Source organism: Gracilinanus agilis, chromosome 2 (assembly GCF_016433145.1).
Source record: "Gracilinanus agilis isolate LMUSP501 chromosome 2, AgileGrace, whole genome shotgun sequence".
In the NCBI taxonomy this organism is placed as follows: Eukaryota; Metazoa; Chordata; class Mammalia; order Didelphimorphia; family Didelphidae; genus Gracilinanus; species Gracilinanus agilis.
The window spans coordinates 405,784,351-405,803,288 of record NC_058131.1 but is presented as its reverse complement, the minus strand read 5'-3'; the positions used below and the strand labels follow the sequence as shown (position 1 = coordinate 405,803,288).

Here is an 18,938-nt window from a genome sequence, read left to right as displayed (position 1 = left end):
TGTACATTGCACAATGGAACCAAATCAAAGAGATAAATGGTCCTGGGGTAGCTTTTAAATTTCATTCCTCTAGATCCTTTATGAATAGCCTTGAACCATCAGAACATGGCTAGTTTTAGTGCTAGTTTTAGTACATGTCCACTATTCAATTCCAAAAACAAAAGAGGCATTGCACACACAGATGAACTCTGAAGTACTATAAATCCTATTCATTTTCAACAAGTCTATGAAATTCATGCTTCCCACAACTTCAAATGATGTTACGCCCTCCCCCCCAAAAAAAGGATTTTTTTTGGTCTTTGATGAAATAAGGTGTGTTAATATTAGCTTGTCAGAAAACATGCATGTAAAGTCACTGCATGCAAAATATAGCACTAGTTAAACTGATACACTTTACCCATACAGAAAAGCACCAGTTAGAAATTAACACTTAAGTTTTGCCTGACCTGAATCTTTTTAATGACTGCTATTATTGTATAGCACAAACAAGCAAATAATCATCCAACATAGTGAAAATGATCACCAGAATGACATCGAGAGGACATTTTTTTTAAAGCTGAACCATGCACAGACAAAAAATAAAGATCGGCTTACATTACAAGGGTAACACTACTGCTTTCTGTTTCCCAGCTGCATCACACATATAACAATGTGATAACAGAAGGTAGTATTAGGGAGGAGTGGGGAGGAAGAGAGGGATGTTGGCTTACTATAGATTTTATTGTAATTTTTAAGACTTCCACAACCCACAAATCCACCCTAAGGTGCATGTAAAATGCAGTAGTATTAGCCCTTGTTAAAAACAGATTTCCTTCAGCTATAACAATCCTTGTTACTGATTTAGGCCAGTTTGGATCTGCTGGCACTATACAAATCTAAGCACCATCAGATTTCCCACATGCTGAAATGGGTAAGAAGGTTCTCTTATTATCAGTTGGGGAAGGCAAATCATGTCACCACCAGTTGTTAAACAATAACCAAGAAAATGAACAGTAACTCAAGTCCTGTAGGCAGCGTGTGATAATGAATCAGTTTTCCAAGTTGTTTTCTGTGTTTTTTAAATTACATTAAGGAAGGTCACTTTCTGGTCTGTCCATTGCTTTCTTCGTCCAGGAGCTGTGACCACTGACTTGGGGTTTAAAAAAAAAAATCCATAGATTGATAGCATACTACCTTTGTGACACATGTCTTTGTGAGATTTAAACAGAAAGCTGTTCCACAGCAGGACTCAGAAAGGAATTTCAGTTTGGTTTTGGTTTTCCAGGAAAACACAGAATACAGTTGCATATGTATGCATTTTTTATGTTTTTCTCTCAATTTTTCTGTAAGAAAAAGGCAACTAGAGTAGTTCAGTGTGGTGTGAAGATCTACATCTTATTTTTCTTCAGTAATGCAAAAAGAAGTTGGGAATAACAAAAAGCTTGTAAATTTCCGAAGTTCTTTAAAGTTGAAAAGATAAAATTCTATAGTCTTTTGGGAAGAGGATGTATCTGTAATACAAAACACTGAAGGAAACTGCATGTTTGCTAAAGGTAGAGAGAATAGTTTCCCATTAATTTGGAACATTTTATTCGCTCCCTAAAAGGGGCCTACTTGCCCTTCGATCATATTTTTGTAGTGGCACCACAATAAAGTTCACATGAGATTCTTTGAATAGCACATGACAAAAAAATGAACTCAAGCATCAGCCAGTACACACGATGGTAGCTTCAGGGAATACAACTGGTTTTTATGATGTTTTGAAGGAGCATTTTTATATGGATTTTGAAGAATCTTGTTTGCTGATAAGAACTTCAAGGAGCCTAAGTTTGGCTTTAATTTTCTTATACTCCCTGTACTCCTCAAGCATTGGAGTCCGATCCTCTTTCTGAGCATTCCTTTAAAAAAAAAAAAAGCATAACATTCAAGAAAACAACCTATTAACACAAAGACGAGATTTCTAGCAGAAGAAACACACTGCAGTAACCACATCTAAGTTCAAGTGGCTTAGGAAGGGGACATCAGGAAAAGAATATCAGAAAGGTAAATCCCTACCCCTAAGGGAATATATCTAAACCATTATGATTTTGATGTTATCTTTTTGCACTTGGTGTTATAAATATCAATAAGCAATTCCCAAAAGATATATCAAGGGGATATTTTAATGAATTATAACATTACCATAATGGGACCCACACTAATGAAAAAAAAACTTTGCATTCAGCTGAAGTTACTACTTCACTTTGCAAGACTTAGTCCAAATATAAAGCAAGGAATCAAAACAGTTTAAGGGTATGACAATGTCTTCATATGTGCCAGAATATTCATTACAAGATGTTTTTGGAGGGAGAAAATCTGGAACTCCAAACTTTAAAAAAAAAATGAATGTTAAAAAATTGTTTTCACATGTAATGAGGGGAAAAATAGAAATATTTTATTTAATTTTTAAAAGATGCTTTCAAAATCTATTACACCACAGGAGATCATTTCACCTGAACATCAAAGTTTAATTGAAAGGCAAAGTTCCTTACATTCTTTCCGGAGCCTGAAATAATACACTTAAACTCCATTTTAGACTCAATCATCATCTGAATTTCCAGTTTGTTAGAAGCAAGTTTTTCTTAATCTTATGTGATCACACCTGAGTTGAAATCCTGCCTCATATTTTAGCTGGGAGACCCTGGGCAAGGTCACTTTATTTCTCTCGGCCCAGGTTTCCTTTTTTATAAAATAAGGGTGTCATATAACCTCCCAGGGCCCTCATTTTATGATTCTAAGATCTCTGGAGCCACACACCTATGGGACTCATACAACCAGCCACAGCCAGCTTGACTGAACATGCTCTCCAAGCACTTTCTAGATTAAAAGATGAGCAGCTCAAACTACCAATAACACTCACCCTCACATATATCTATTCCCCTCTCCATCTTTCTCTTTCTCTCCACCCCACCTCTAGACCAATTAACTCCCTTCTCCCCAACATGAGTTACTCTCAAGTTGTATCTGCGCAAAGGTCTGACAATTCTTTCATCAATGGGTCTCAGAAAATAGGATTTGAACCTACACCCAGAACTGGCTCTCCTAATCACATTTAGGAACACACTCAAACTAAGGGACCTAAAATTTGTTTGTCCCTTGCTCCCAGGAGAATGGATTAATAACCCAGTTATGAAGCTGTTTTAAAGGGTCAAAAAATGTTTCACCACTCCATCAGCCTGTGAATATTTTATCAATGTTCACTTGCATTTATACAGCACTATTCTATGCACCTCTGATACTTCCTCATTTTGTATAAACAAGAGTCAGAGGACAGAGTAGTTTTTAAACTATACTTCAAAGTCTGCAATAAGTTAAAGTGTAGCATGCCTGAATATAGAATTAAAATTATTTCTAGTCATAAATAATCTACTTTCATATATAACAGTAACCCTAAAAGTTTGTTAGAGTGGGAAGCAAACTATTTCACTGCTTTGATGGCTACTTTGTCAACAACAAACCTTCCATTTTGTTGATAAAATGCTTCTTCAAATTCCCGTAATGTTTTGCGTAGCTTCTTTTTTTCAGCTCTGGCTTTCCAAAGTTGCTCTAGTAATTCAGGCCTAAAAGTAAAATAAGAAGAAAAAAAACATTTATCCAGTAAAGAATAGGTTATTATTGATTCATTTTGTTCCAGTTCATGAACTATTTCTGAAGTGTCTTCATATAGCTATATAGACATACATATATAAATCAACATTAAGCATCTACTTTAATGTGTATATATGACATTTATACATTACATGTTAAAAAAAATATACTTAACAGTTATATACACACGTGTAAAAAAATCTAAGTTGATCATCTGTTCCTTTAGCAAACTCCCAAAGGGAAACTCCCCCTAACAATGCAAACTGTGAGCTTCAACTTATGGTTAAGTGACTCACTTCAAAGTCATACAACCACTATGTGTCAAATGTATGATTTAAATCCAGATCATCCAAAGAGGTCAGCTTTCTACCTACTGTGCAACACTGCCTCTTCTCTAAGTAGTAAAGAATAACATTTCAGAAAAAGTCCCTTCTTTGGGAGGCAATATACCTTCTGTTCCCCCAATATAATTAAACAGTTAATTTTATTATATTCTACAACATGTGGAAAGAATAGGCCAGAGTACATACATAGAAGCTGCTCGAGTACTTGACAGACGGAGGTCCAGAGCCAGTTTTTCTTGACTTTCTTCAACATCAGATTCTGAATTTTCCAATGAACTTGAAAAGGTCTGTGTTTGTGTAGCAGTTTTCAAGATATCATTTAATTCAGAAGACAAACTAACACCATCTTCTTCTTCTTCCTAAACAGATGGAAGAGATAAGACAATGAATCAAATACATATCATTAATTTCACCTTTTTTTGTAAGGAATAGATAAAAGAACAGTCTTTAAAGGAATACCTTAATTTCTTCAAAAAAATGGGCCGTTTCTCCTTCTATGATAGGCTGTAACATCTGACCTCGTCGCTTAGTCGATGGAGATCCCTAAAACAAACACCATACATGGCTTTGGATACCAAATCACTGGATATTCAGTACTACAGCAAGACAAAGTTCAGTTACATTTTGATATGATACTGAAAATTTTCCATTTTAAAAATATTATATTCAAGTCCTTTATTCTTTAAAATATTTACAAATGAAAATACAATCCTCCTAACTCAATGTTCCAAGACTATAGAGTATTTTTTCCAAAAACAATTTTAACAGTACTCAACAATACTGTTTATAATTAAGAAATGTGCTTGTTTTACATACCAGAATGGGAGTGATGCTTGCCCTCGTCAGCATCTGCTTCACAAGCCGGTATCTATCATAGAGAGGTTTAACAATATGTCTCTCTTCTCTGGTGACCTGCAAAAAAAAAAAAAAAAAAAAAAATGATACAGTGGCTAGCAAAATCAGTAAGAAATCTGAATGTCCACAACTTTATCTAAGACTCTCATTTTCTATGTTTAAAATGGAAGCTCAAACAAAAACAATAAAATACAGATAAATGCAAAATTTAGGATTTAATAGGAAATTCCCAAAAGAGGAATAAAAACAAAAGCCCTTGAAGGGGGAAAAAAACCCATTATACACAAAGAAGTAGGAAACCTATCCACAACCATATGAAAACATGGTTCAGATTATTTGTAAAAAGACCTATTATGAGTTTTTAATCATATTCATCAAATTGTCAAAATGACCCCAAAAATGACTACTAGAGGAACTGTGGGAACCCAGGCAAACTAATGCACTACTAGTAGAACTATGAATTGATTCATACATTCTAAAACATTTGGAACTAAACTCTACTGTATCACTAAATGATGCATATGCCTGGACCTGCCATACCAAACACTATTAGTCATCCATCCCAAAGGGATTAAAGAGAAAGGATCCCATTATATAAAAATACATATAGCAACATTTTTTGATATACCAAAGAACTAGAAGTAAAGAGGGTGCCTATAAATTGGAGAATGGCTGAACAAAGTGTATATATATATATATATATATATATACACACACACAAATAATGAGAGAGAATTTCAGATTAATTCAAAGATTTGTATGAACTGATGCTAAGTAAAAATTGATACAATGACTATAAAATTGTAAAAAAAAAAAAAGTTGAATAACAACTTCAACCTAACACAATGACCAACTACACAATGACCAACCACAAGAAGACTGATGGAGCATTATTTCTACCTCAACATAAAAGCAATGGACTAGAAGTGAAGAATGACACAATTTTCAGAAGGTAAGATTTTTTTTTTTAATGAGCAAAGAAATCTAAGAGACAGGAGAGGAAGGATAGCTTTGTAAGTAATATGTTAAATTTAATGCATACTTTTCTTATTATTGTTATATGCTTCTAAATAAAAATAGAATTTAAATAGAATTCACATTTTCACATAGAATATTTGTGTCTGCTTTATTATATAGAAATATAATTTTCCCATTTATGATCATTAAATTTAGCATAAATTTAAAAAAACACTTAACTAGAGTATTTTATATTTGATTTTATAGTATTGGGAAGTCTTTGGAGTTTACTAAATGAAAGGAGGGGGTTGACATGATCAACCTGAAATTTAGGAAAATCATTTTGGTGGCTAAATGGATAATGGCCTGGAGTAGAGAGAGTTTTAAGGCAGGAAAACCAATTGGGACTCTTGCAAAACAACAACTGAGACACAAGGGGTACCTACACCAGACTGCTCACTAAATAAAGAGAATAGGGAGTGGAAGGTAAAAATGGCCAAAATTTGACAACTAATTGAGTATGTGGAATAAGGGAAAGGATGATATTGTCCTTCAACAGAAATAGTGCCGTTTACAAGATGGGTGGCTTTGGACCACTAGAGAGAGCACTGATGAACTCTGAGTGTAAACAGAAGTATAATTTTTTTATTTGAAGAGACCTTTTTTTTGCCCTTTGGAGGGGTGGGGAAAGTGATTAGGGAAAAAAGAAAAGAACCTATATGTTCTAAAATATGTATAGTAGCTATCTTTGTTGTTGCAAAGAACTGGAAGTTGAGGGAGGGGACAGATGAACAAGTTGTGGCATGTGATCATAATATAATACTCCTGCACCATAAGAAATAAGCAAGTTAATTTTTAAAAAAGTTAAAACCTATATGAAATTATGAAAAGCAAAATGAGTAGAACCAAAAGAACATTACATATAGCTACAGAATTAATATTTGAAGAATAACTTGTTGAATGTCCATCGCCAGAGAAAGAACTGATAATTAGAAACATGAAAAGACAGTTTATATATACATATATCATTTTGTCAAACAAAAAACACAGCTTATATATTTTGGTGGTTTTTTGATATAACCAACAAACAAATTAATAAAAGGAAAAAAAGTGAAGTGTAAAGGGATAAAATATTAAAGAGTTGGACTAAATTTATAAGAGTGGGGTGTCACAGTGCATTCATCAAGCACTTTCTACATGCAAAGCACTACAAGTAAATTATACACACAAAAATATACAAATTGGTAAAAGGAACAAGTTCTCAGAGTGCTTTCCTCTCTATTCCCAATATTACTAATATCTTATATAGGGGTAGGGTACTTATTTTCTCAATACCACTTAACATGAACTTTTGCACTAGTCAATTTACCTCACTTCTTTCCCTGCAATCCAGCCTCAATACTACTCACCAAATTAATTTTCCTTATGCCTGGATTTGGTCATGTCATTGTTCTACTCAAAAATCTTTAGTGGTGCCTTATAGCCTCCTGAAGATAGTTCAGACTTTTTTACCTGGTATTCAAATCCACAATCTGGCCCCAAACTAGTGTCCAGCTTTACTTTATATATACTACTTGCTTGTCATATGTGCTATAGCTAACTGGATTATAAGCATATCAGACTCTGTTCATCAGTTAGTTCATGGTGTTGGCTCCCTTATGCTTGAACTCAACCAAGGAGCGGAGGGAGGCATACATCAAGAAAAGAAGGTGATTACTTGAGACTTGAAGGAAGTAAGGGATTCTAAAAAAGAGAAGGGAGTTCATTCCAAGTTTGGCAAAGAGCCAGTGAAAAGGCAGGGATTGTCATGTTTGATGAATAGGAAGAAGGCTAGTTTGGGGGATGGGGGAGGGGGGAGGGAGGGAAAGGAACTATGTCACCTAGGAAAGAAAAGTGAATAATAAGGCTATAAAGGGTTTTTAAAGGCAAACAGAGATGTTTAGGATTTATATATAAAGAAAGCTGATGTGAATTATTATGAAAGTAGATGCAATAGGATTTGGCTACTCATTTGAAAATGTATGGTAAAGAAGAGTGAAAAGCTGCTTGAAGTTGCAAAACTGCAACTGGAAGGATGGAGGTATCCTCAAAAGAAATAAGAAAGTTCAGAAGAAGGTTATATTTAAATTCTGTTTTGGACATGGTGAATTTGAAATACCCATGAGATAATCCATTTCAAAATGTCCAAAAGGCAGCTGTGACATAAGACTGGAGCTCAGGAGGGAATGAGTTGAAAAATATAGAGCTGGGAATTACTTACATGGAGATAATTAAACCCTTGGGAGCTGAGGAGGTCATCAAGTGAGAGAAGGACCAAGACACAGCCTTGGGATATGTACTTGCAGCTAGGGAACATGATATAATGATCAAGAAAAATACACTGAGGAGCTGAACCAGGCAGATGATAGAACTAAGAAAGAAAAGTGTTATAAAAACCCAAAAAGAACATTCAGGAGGAGATAGAAGGGTGGATAGTCAAATGATGCAGAAACTGCAATGATGAGAACTGAGAAAATACCATCAAATTTGGTGGGTTCCTAGGAATTCCTACCTATTCTTTTCAAACCAAATCAAATGTCACTTCCTCCATTAAAGCCTTTCCTTAAAGGCTCTACTCCCTCCATATGAAGTGGTAAGAACTTTTTCTGCAACTGACCTTAATAGAGAAAGTGTAAAGTGTACCCTCAGTGATATACAGAAATATGCAACATTATCAGATGATCATAATCTTTGTTTTTGTATCTCCAGCATTTAGCACAATTTCCAGTATATGGCAGAGGCTTGCTTATTGATAGCCTCTACTAAAATAGGCAGCTAGGTGGCTCAATGGATAAAGCACTGTTTGCCTTAATCCACTGGAAAATGGCAAAGCACTCTGGCCAAGAAAAACCCACAGACCTCAAGAAACCCCAATAGTCCATGGGTTCACAGGGTCAGATGCAACTAAACAATTCAACAACAACTAGAATAGCGTTGTCCAGCCTGCGGCCCGGTAGAATCATATTGAAATGTAATTGGGAAATATTTAACAAACAAACAATACAGAACTCAGACATGTAAATATGTGGTTTTCTAAGTCAATATAAAGCCCAGAAGGATTCTTCACGTACAGTTTCATGATCCCCATGTCTATCTGAGTTTGGTACTACTGGGCTGTACCACTAAGGATTCATGAGTTGGGGTCATTTCTAAACTAAACTTTATTACGTGTATTCTATATTCCATTGTATAATATGTGATATTCATATTTTTTACTATGTTGTGTAGGTTATTTATACTTGCTTCCTTTCTACCAGGGAAATGGAAACAATACATTTAAAGTAAAGCCATGACCATTTTTCGTTTGAAGGGAGGGGAGGGGAAAAAAACATATCAGAAATTACATTATGCAAGAGGTAGCACTTGAACTGAACTTTAAAGGGATCTAGAGAGGTAAGGAAGGAGTGGCACTGTAGGCATGAAAGACACCAGCCTGAGCAAAGGCACAGAAAAAGGAGCTGGGATATTGTTGTGCCTAAGAACTAGAAAGCAGGCCAGTCTGGCAAGGAACATAGACTAAAAAGGGGGAGTTGTGTATAATAAGCCTGGAAATGTAGGAACCAGACTGTGAGGGGCTTTAAATAATCTATTCTTCCTTAGCAGCAATAAGAAGCCATTAGAGCTTCTAGACAGGAAAATGACACAGACATTTTATTATAACACTTTGGAGGTTCTATGGATAGGGTAGAGAAAGACTGAATACAGCAGGATCAGTTAGGAGATTATTCCAATAAGCCCAAGTCAAAAGAGAATGATGATGATAGCTACATATGTGGAGAAAAAGGAAGATTTGTGTTATATTGTACAACAAGGTTGGCCACTGCCTGGAAATGAGAGAGAATAACAACTATAAAGTGGCTCCTAAGTAAGGAACCAAGGTGATCAATATGATCAGAGTGCTCCTGGCAGAAGTAGAAAAGTCAGCAAGAAGAGCGAGTACAAGGTAAAAATATGAGTTTTAAGCACTTTCTACTTGGTGGAAGAGCTAAAATTAAATGGATTTTTTAACTGATAAGTTATATGGTCTCCTACTTTTACTTTATACTACTTGGCTAAGGAATTATTTGAGTAAATTTAACTTTATTCTTTTAATAGAAACAATAGCAAAGTATAGGAAACAAAGCTCTAGGCTAGTGGAGTCAAACATACAGCCCACTGCATATGGTCTACAAAACTTCAAAGTACAGAGAACCGGATTAAAACATAATTGGGAAATAGTTAAGAAAATTAAAATACCCTGCAAAAAGTAGAGAATATCACATTTTTGAACTAAGTCAATATGTAGCCCACAGAGACCCTTATGTTCAGATTGGTGCCCATTTCTCTTTCTGATATTGCCCTAAGCAACAGCTCAGAACAGAAAGTAAGCCATCACCACAGGAAGTGTTAACATTTCCACAGTAAAATAAAATGAGAGATGGACATTACCGGTCTTCCATGCTGACTTTCATAGTACAGAAGACTTTTCTGGAGAGAAGTTTTCTCTTCGGCCAAATGATCTTTTGTCATTTTCTATAAGAAAGAAACAACCAATATTGTCCTATTCATTTCTTAAGACTCAAAAGACACTACTTTTTGCACACAATCAACCCAATCTAGGTTGATAAAACAGATCTGATGTTGAAAAATATTTAGGGAATTGAACTCCAAAACTTATTTCAATCTTATTCTTCCCCAAAGGTTTTATTTTATGTTTAACTTTGTTCTCGCCTGCTTTTTCTCTTTAAAGAGGAACTAAAAAGGCACAATCTACTTATAGGGTTCTTAACTTTTTTTTTCCATGGACCCCTTTGGTGATTTGGTTGAGTGAGGTCCATGGACTCCTTCTAAGAATAAGATTTTTAGATGCCTAAAATAAAATATAGAAAAATAAAAAGGAAATCAATTATAGTGAAATAAATAACTATCAAAATACTTTAAAACATCCAAAGACCCGAGGTTTAAGAATTTGATTTGACTGCTTGATCACATGAGTCGATAGGGATATGATTGGGGAGGAAGACTCTAAACAATCACCCTAGTGCAAATATTAATAATATGGACATAGATCTTGATCAATGACACATGTAAAACCCAGTGGAACTGTGCAATGGTTATGGGAGGGGGGATTAGAAAAGGGGAAGGAAATAACATGAATCATGTAACCATGGGAAAATTCTCTAAAATAAATAAACGAACCCTAAGGAAATAAATAAATAAGTAGTTAGATAAGTAAATAAGTGGGCTTTCAAAAAGTTTTTTTTAATAAATAAAAATAAAAAAATAAAACTAGATGAAGTGCCACTGAAGTGGGCAAAAAAAAAAAAAAAAAAAAGAATTCCTGATTTGGATCGATGATCATCCTTTCCTTATTCAAAAGGTAAACAACCACCTCTGACATACTATCCTAAACATAAAATTGCCTCAACCAACAACTTTTCACAATGTTATTATTAATGTTTTAGCTAAATTCCACCATAAATAACCACTTACACTTGACAGTCCACTTATTACACTGTTCCTTTGAAACGGTCCCAAGTAATTTTCTATGAAAATTTAAAGTTTTCTTAGAATCAGTTAACAATAACAGGCAGAACATTTTTATATTACCCTATGTTATATTAGCTAGCCCTTATAAAAATGATGTGTCAAATGTGATATTTTAAAGTCTCTATGAATATTGTTATCTTTAAGAGTTATATGTGTGTTTGGAATTCAGGGAGGTGCCATTTAAAAGTATCTTACAAACTTCCTGTGGACATGTGGGGACTTTGAGACTACATTTCCCGTGATCCAAAGGGTTTCCGGTTTTGGGACGTGGGGACGTCAGGGCACCTTAAATTCAGAGGGTGGCCTGGAGAAGGGCTCTTTTGTTACCTGAGTGGGCTCTCTGGCGTGGGAGACTAGGAAGATGGGTGGAGATACAGACGGGCGGTAATTTTAAAGATAGTCAGGCATGGTCATATATATTTTACCAACATGACCATGGCAATTAAAATATTAATTTCTCTTATAATCCCAGTCTTTATCATTTTTAATTGTAACATATATTACATACTAATATAAACTTTACATATAAATTTATATATAAGTAAAATACATTTTAGTCTATATGAATATATGCATGGCAGTATATATACACACACACACACGTATACATATAGATGGTATGTATAGATCTAGGTAAAGGTATAGGTATAGCTACATTAGGAGTTCTGGTTTCAAGTCCTGCCTACCAACAATTATGTAAAACTTCCTCAAGTCACTCTCCTTTCTAGGATTCAATTTCTTGGTCTGTGAAGACAGGGAGTTAGATTAGAGGCTCTCAAAGTTCCTTCCAATTCTAAACCTAGATTCTAAATGTAACTGTATGACTTAGAGACAATTAACAAAGACATTAAATACATTAAGATCTAAAACATGAAAAATTAACAGTGAGCTTGTCAGCAAAATTAGGTTTTCACTACTTTGTGGTTTTGGAGGGGTGTTTATCAAGGTAGGCAGGGAGAAGGCAGGGTGCAGCATCCCTTTTAAACAACTGTGAAGAGAAGAGATCAAGATCACCTAGATTCAAAAAGTTTAGAAGAGCAAGGCTACACAGACCAAAAATATTCTATGAGAACTAAAGTGACAGAGAACTCCTACCTTAGTTATCTTTCTGGATGGGTGGAAGGAGGAGAGTTAATTGAAAAGATGAATTAAAAAGAACTTTGATTCATAAAATTATAGATCTGCAAAGGACAAACTCTTTTACTTTATAGAAAAAGAAACAGAAGTCTCAGAAAAGTAAAGTACCTTGTCCAAGACCAAAGGTAGGAATTGGACCCAGAGCTTGGGGCTCCAAATTCAGTGCCCATTCCATTAAACCAGCTATTCTCAGTCAAATTCATCTTTATGGAGATTGTACTGTGCAGTGGACAGAAAATTACAGGTCAGGAGACCTGCATCTGAATCCCATTTCTGCCTAACTAGAATTTCAGGCACTTAGGTCACTTCTCCTCTCTAGGGCCTCAGTTTCCCTGCCTAGACACAGAAAGCTGAAGGTGGACCTTCCAGCTCTACCATTATGACACAGCAACAAAAAGAAAATTGGTTCCACCAGCATGACAGGTCACAATTTAGGAAAACTTCCTAAGGCAGGGAAAATATTCGAGTCTTATTTTGGAGAAGGAGAAGATTATGAAAGAAAGGAAAGAAAAGGACAGAAAAAGTTAGGGTTTGCATTTTGAACAAGAACAGAAGGGATAAAAATAAAAAAGAATATGTGAGAGGCAGGGGATGACCCGAGAGGAAGGGATAACCAAGAGAGAAAGGAAAAACTGAAGGACCAAGCTTGATCTGGAGAGTGTGGTATAATAGAAATAATACTAGACATAGAGAAAACAGGATTTGAATTCCAGTCCTACCACTATATGACAAAGAGTAAATGATTTAATCCTTTTAGGCCTCTGTTTTCTCATATGAAATTAGCAGTGTTAGACTATGACTTCTAAGGTTCCTTCCCAGTCTAAATCTATGAATCACTACCACACAAGACTGGCTTTTTATTAAGGAACCTACATATTATTTTGAGTTAAAACCACACTTTAGCTGAAGGAATAGATATAAAATCATGATTACTTTAATGTCTTCTGGAAGACTTCTTTCCACACGCTTCTCTTTTAGTCTTTTCAGAATAAGTTCAAGTGTTGCCTCTTTAGTTGGTTTTTTCTCCTTCTGTATGACCCTGGATTCATCTTCATTCTCTTCAACTTCATGGTCTAGAGAAGAGCCAAAGCTTTTTGGAAGAGTGTTACTACGTGGACGTGTTTGAGGTACAAATTCCCCATCAGAGCTCTTGTGCTTTGCATCTACAATTCGGAAACCAGACAAAAAAGATTGTTTTTGTATCATAATAAGTCAAGAAAGAGAACTGACCTGCCACAAGAAAGCACGATCTCAAACATCTCAAGATGTTTATATTACACACACAATAAATAATAAACAGGGAAGCCAGTTTAATGAGTGAGGTGTCAATGGCATCTAGACAATGGCTTTGCAACTGAGGAGCTGACATTCATCATGTGTAATGAAAATTTAGCATTCCGAGAATTGGTTTTGAAAAACAAATAAAAAGGATCTAAAAGAGATGACTATGTTGGGGTAACTCCAATAATACAAAAATCATATTTGCCCTTAACACTATTTTCAGTGCAGTTATCAAATAACTAAAAGCTCATATACATTTCTCTACCTCTTCTCTGCTGCCCAACCAGAAATATTTACTTGGATATTAACAATCAGTAAGTATGAATTAAGTATTTACTTTGTACTAGGCACTATATAAGAATGGGAATACAAAGAAAGGCAAAATCATGGTCCCTGTTCTCAAGAAGCTGATGTTATAATGGAGGTGGCAACATGAAAATGACTATGTATATACGAGATATATGCAAAGAAAGGTAATTTTAGGGGGAAATGGCTAGGAGTGGAAGTGGAGGGAAGGATTCCTGCAGAAGGTAAAGTGTGATTAGTCATAAAGGAAGTCAAAAGAAGCTAGAGTTGAAGACTGCTATACAGAAGAATTAAGCTGTTTGCAAAACCACAATGATGAATCTACTTTTAATTTACTACTTTCCTTATAGGTCAATTTAGTCAACTGAAATTACATACTCTGAAATGTGAACCAAACATTCAGCAAAAACTGCTTTGAAGATATGTAATAGAAATGAGCTACTTTTATTACATCTTGCAAAATACTACCAAAGAAAATGGGCAAGATATTACATTTTCATGTGTACTCTTCTGTGAGAAGAAAACTGTCTATAAATCTTCAAATTCCTAAGTTGCTATGTACTATTTGACAGGTTTCAAATACCTGAAACCACAATTGCCCTTTAACAACCAAAGTCTTCTCAAATGCTGCTTAAACTTCTGCAATGGGAATTGGAAAAAGAGCAAATTTTCATAACCATTAGACCAACCTGAAAAAAGAGGCAAATTTTAAAGTATCAATTCCCTGAATGGTGCTATTTAACACAAATACTTATATGTGAGTGAGAAATCGGAAGGGAAGGAGGAAGGAAGGACACATTATATACCTTTTATTTGCTTCCTTAGTTTAGTAAGCTCTGTCATCCACTTTAAAACCTTGGGATTGGCTGCAATATCACTGTAGGAGGGCTGTAAATAAAAAGAGAAACTTTCAAATGCATTCTTGAAAAAGACTCAGACTTTTATATGTAATTCTTTTAACAATGATAACAATACCACAAATAACAAACCTCTGCCTCAAAAATACAAGTCTTGGTTCAATTCAATTATTTATCCTATGAGAAGCAGCAGGGGATATTGGTAAAAGAATTGGCTTGAGAGCCAAGAAAGGTCTGGGTTTGAATCTCAATACTGATATTTACTGTGTGACTATGGGCAGGTAACTTAACCTCTCTCTGTGTACAAGGGCAGTGGTATCAAACTCAAACAGAAAGAGAGGTCATTAAATTATTTATCAGGATCTCTGCCTTATTTTATTAAATATTTCCCAATTACATTTTAATCAGATTCAGATCTCATGAAACAAGTAAACCAGGCTTTTGCTCTAAGTCTATATGAGCTGCAGAAAAGGTGACAACTTGCACTGATTGACAGGAGGCAGTTTCCTCAACCAGGAGCTCCTTACAACAATGAAATCATAGGTCCAGTCCCTATTTCTATTTATGGCCAAATAAAACAGGATCTTACGTTCCAGGTACTATAGGCACTAGGAATGGTGAATTTTTTTTTTTTTATTTTAAACCCTTAACTTCTGTGTATTGACTTATAGGTGGAAGAGTGGTAAGGGTAGGCAATGGGGGTCAAGTGACTTGCCCAGGGTCACACAGCTGAGAAGTGTCTGAGGCCAGATTTGAACCTAGGACCTCCCGTCTCTAGGCCTGGCTCTCAATCCGCTGAGCTACCCAGCTGCCCCCACTATAGGCACTAGGGAAGATTTTTTTTTTAATTTATTTTTCCAACGAAAAAACCTTTATTTATTTATTTATTCGTTTATTTATTCGTTTGTTTGTTTGTTTATGTGTTTGTTTATGTGTTTGTTGTTTGTTTGTTTGCTTTTAAGCCCTTACCTTCCATCTTGGAATCAATACTGTGTATTGGTTCCAAGGCAGAAGAGTGGTAAGGGCTAGGCAATGGGGGTTAAGTGACTTGCCCAGGGTCACACAGCTGGGAAGTGTCTGAGGCCAGATTTGAACCTAGGACCTCCCGTCTAGGTCTGGCTCTCAATCCACTGAGCTGCCCAGCTGCCTCCTTTTTTTAAAAAATTTAGGTAAAAATTAGAACCTACTTTCTTAGAGCTTCTACTCATGTAAGGAGATTTATTTAAGAGAAATAAATAATATGGCAAACACTAACATAGTGCAATGTTATGTGAGAACAAATAGTTCTTGGGAAAAAGTTATCATCAAGTGGGCAAATCAGTGAAGGATTTGAGAAGGAAATTAACATTTGAGTTAGACCTTTAAAAATGGATAGAAAATTCTAAGTGAAAGAAAGAGGAGAAAGGAAATGTTCCAATCACAGGGGAAAACATGCAGAGACATAGAGACAGAAATGAGTAGGACTGGAGGAGAAAATATTTAGAGGTAAGCTAGAAAGTAGTGATAACCAGATTGCTTGGTATTAGAGGTTTTCCACAAAGGAATTTAAACTTTGCTGTAGAGGCAATAAGGAATCCATTGAAGATTTGGCAGTATAAGAATAATATGAGCAGAGAAGTAATACAAACAATTTATACATAAAAAATTAGAAAACATTTCTGACGAGTTAACTTCAACAGTCAGGCGGACAGTGACGAGAATCTATACACCAGGGTAGCAGGGAGAACAGAAAAATAGAGATTGGTTCATATTTCTGCTAGAGCTAAGTTACTTTAGAAGCAGAAAGGGAAGGGGAAGGAGAGAAGAGGGGAGAGAAAAAAGAAATAGCAATGAATTAAGTCCTAGACTGAATTTAGCCTCTAAATAACTGTATCACACAGGCAAGTGACTTCATTTCCCCAAGCCTCAAAGGTTCCTCCAAGGCATAATAAAAGCTGACACTTAGATAATCTTTAGGGTTTGCAAAGTACTTTATTTGAGTTTCAAAAACAGGCAGTATGATAGATTCCATTATTCATCCAATTCTACAGATTAGGATACTAAGACATACAGGTAACTTATGCATGGTCATCCAGCTAATGTTTGATTAGTGAGATTAGAACCTTTTAAAAATCCAATATGGAAGCAACCCTGTCCCCAAAATGTGTTGGACTAGATGGCATCAAAAGTTTCAGTTCAAGGGCAATTAGGTAGCCCAGAGGATAGAGAATCAGGCTTGGAACTGGGAAGGTCCGAGTTCGAATCTGGCCATAGAAACTTCACAACCCTGGGAAGTTACTTTTGCCTAGCCCTCACTGCTTTTCTGCCTTAGACAGAAGGTAAAAAGTTTTGTTTGTTTGTTTGTTTGTTTGTTTGTTTTGGGGGGGAGAGTATTATGTTTTAACTCAAGCATTCTGATTCTATTTACACAATTGGCTATTAACTTACCTTACTGTTTTTTTCTTTTTCAAATTGCTCTTCAAATTGTTTAATTTTCTTCTGTAGTTTCTTGACCAACTGATAAGGTGTTTTATCTTCCCTTTTGTCATCTTTTGAACTAAAGGATGCTCTTCGAGTCCTGATTTAAAAATTAAGAGAAACCCAATGTGTGCATTTGCAAAGACTAAAGAATCATCATTTGACATTATCAAAGATGGAATGAACTAACTAGGTTTTGAGAAACGTAGAAATTATTTTAAGATATTCTTTCCCAAAGATATCAAGATCATGAAGTTGGTCTATACTGGCAGACTAGCTAAAACCAAAAAGAGTATGAATTTCAGATGCTAAAGATTATAAAGCTAACAAAACTTATGCTTTTGTTTGAAACTTTATAACTGGTTTAAATTTTTTCTTCAAATTGTACCAAGAACAGTTCAAGAGGAAAAAAATCTTTCAGAGAAAATCCACTTGGGTGGGGTTAGGGTACAAAGAAGCAATTAAAGAGTAAATATTGAAAGACACAACCCAGAGAAGCTTTATGCTCTTAACAGCATTACACTCATACACAGGCTCATCGCTTAACACCTCTATGCAGTGGAAGTCTGTCAGCAGAACCTGAAGAACACACAGGGATGACTTTCAAGAGGTTTGGTTTTTTTTAAACAAATTCTTTCAATTAAACAAAAACATCCACGCATTACTTTTGTAACTAGCTTTTGTAGTATATCATAAAATGTAGGTGCATACCTGGCAAAAGAAAGTGCTTTAGATGAAGAATCCAAAGTTTCTGGATCATGCAAGAACCGCTGGCTTTGTCCAAAATCTAAACTACGATGTGACAACACAGGTGGACAGTCTTCTTCAAGGGGATGATGAGTCATTCTCCCAGCTTGTGGGGAAAGTTGAGCTTCTCCAGATTCAGAATCCTCCTGCCAAGACTTAAAAGCAGGAAATGGCTCTGCAAAACAGAACACACAGAAATGGTACCATGGGTTTCTTATTTCCAAAAAGCAAAGTTTCTAGTGTCAAAAGCAGCTATATATTCAGTGGGAATCTGTGTAATTTATAATCAAACGTAAAAAAGCATTTAACTAAAATTTTTCAATCATTTGCACTATTTCATAAAATAATTTAAAATATATTGATGCTTTTGAATATTTATGGTAAGGTCTATTATCACAGATTTAAAACATTAGAAAATAATTATTTAATAGTCCCCATATGAGTTAAATTTTTACATAAGGGGCTGTGTGTGTGTGTGTGTGTGTGTGTGTGTGTGTTAAAAATAAAGTTACATTGGGGCAGCTGGGTGGCTCAGTGGATGGAGAGTCAGGCCCAGAGGCAGAAGGTCCTTCCTGGGTTCAAATCTGGCCTCAGACACTTCCTAGCTGTGTGACCCTGGGCAAGTCACTTAACCCCCACATTGCCTAGCCCTTACCAGTTTTCTGCCTTAGAAACCAATACCCAGTATTGATTCTAAGACAGAAGGTAAGGGTTAAAAAAAAATAAAGTTACAGATGAGAAGAGACACTGTCAAGTTACTTGAATATTCATGATTAGCTGGATGCCCTCCTTTTAACTTTTCTCTTTAAAAAGAAATAAAAAT

The 18,938-nt window shown here is 35.4% G+C and overlaps 1 protein-coding gene across 1 annotated transcript in view; it reads right to left on the bottom strand.

Annotated features, from left to right (window-relative positions):
- Positions 1-435: 435 nt before the first annotated feature.
- The window catches only part of FAM13B (family with sequence similarity 13 member B), a 70,493-nt gene continuing 51,990 nt past the window's right edge, over positions 436-18,938 (bottom strand). The window contains exons 13-22 of the mRNA XM_044664570.1: positions 18,080-18,290; positions 17,339-17,468; positions 14,861-14,942; positions 13,401-13,630; positions 10,230-10,313; positions 4,767-4,862; positions 4,410-4,493; positions 4,137-4,309; positions 3,477-3,578; positions 436-1,877 (exon numbers count right to left, since the gene is read on the bottom strand). Of these exons, the coding sequence (XP_044520505.1) occupies positions 1,754-1,877; positions 3,477-3,578; positions 4,137-4,309; positions 4,410-4,493; positions 4,767-4,862; positions 10,230-10,313; positions 13,401-13,630; positions 14,861-14,942; positions 17,339-17,468; positions 18,080-18,290 (1,316 nt within the window). The 3' untranslated portion in view covers positions 436-1,753. The remainder of the gene's footprint in view (positions 1,878-3,476; positions 3,579-4,136; positions 4,310-4,409; positions 4,494-4,766; positions 4,863-10,229; positions 10,314-13,400; positions 13,631-14,860; positions 14,943-17,338; positions 17,469-18,079; positions 18,291-18,938) is intronic.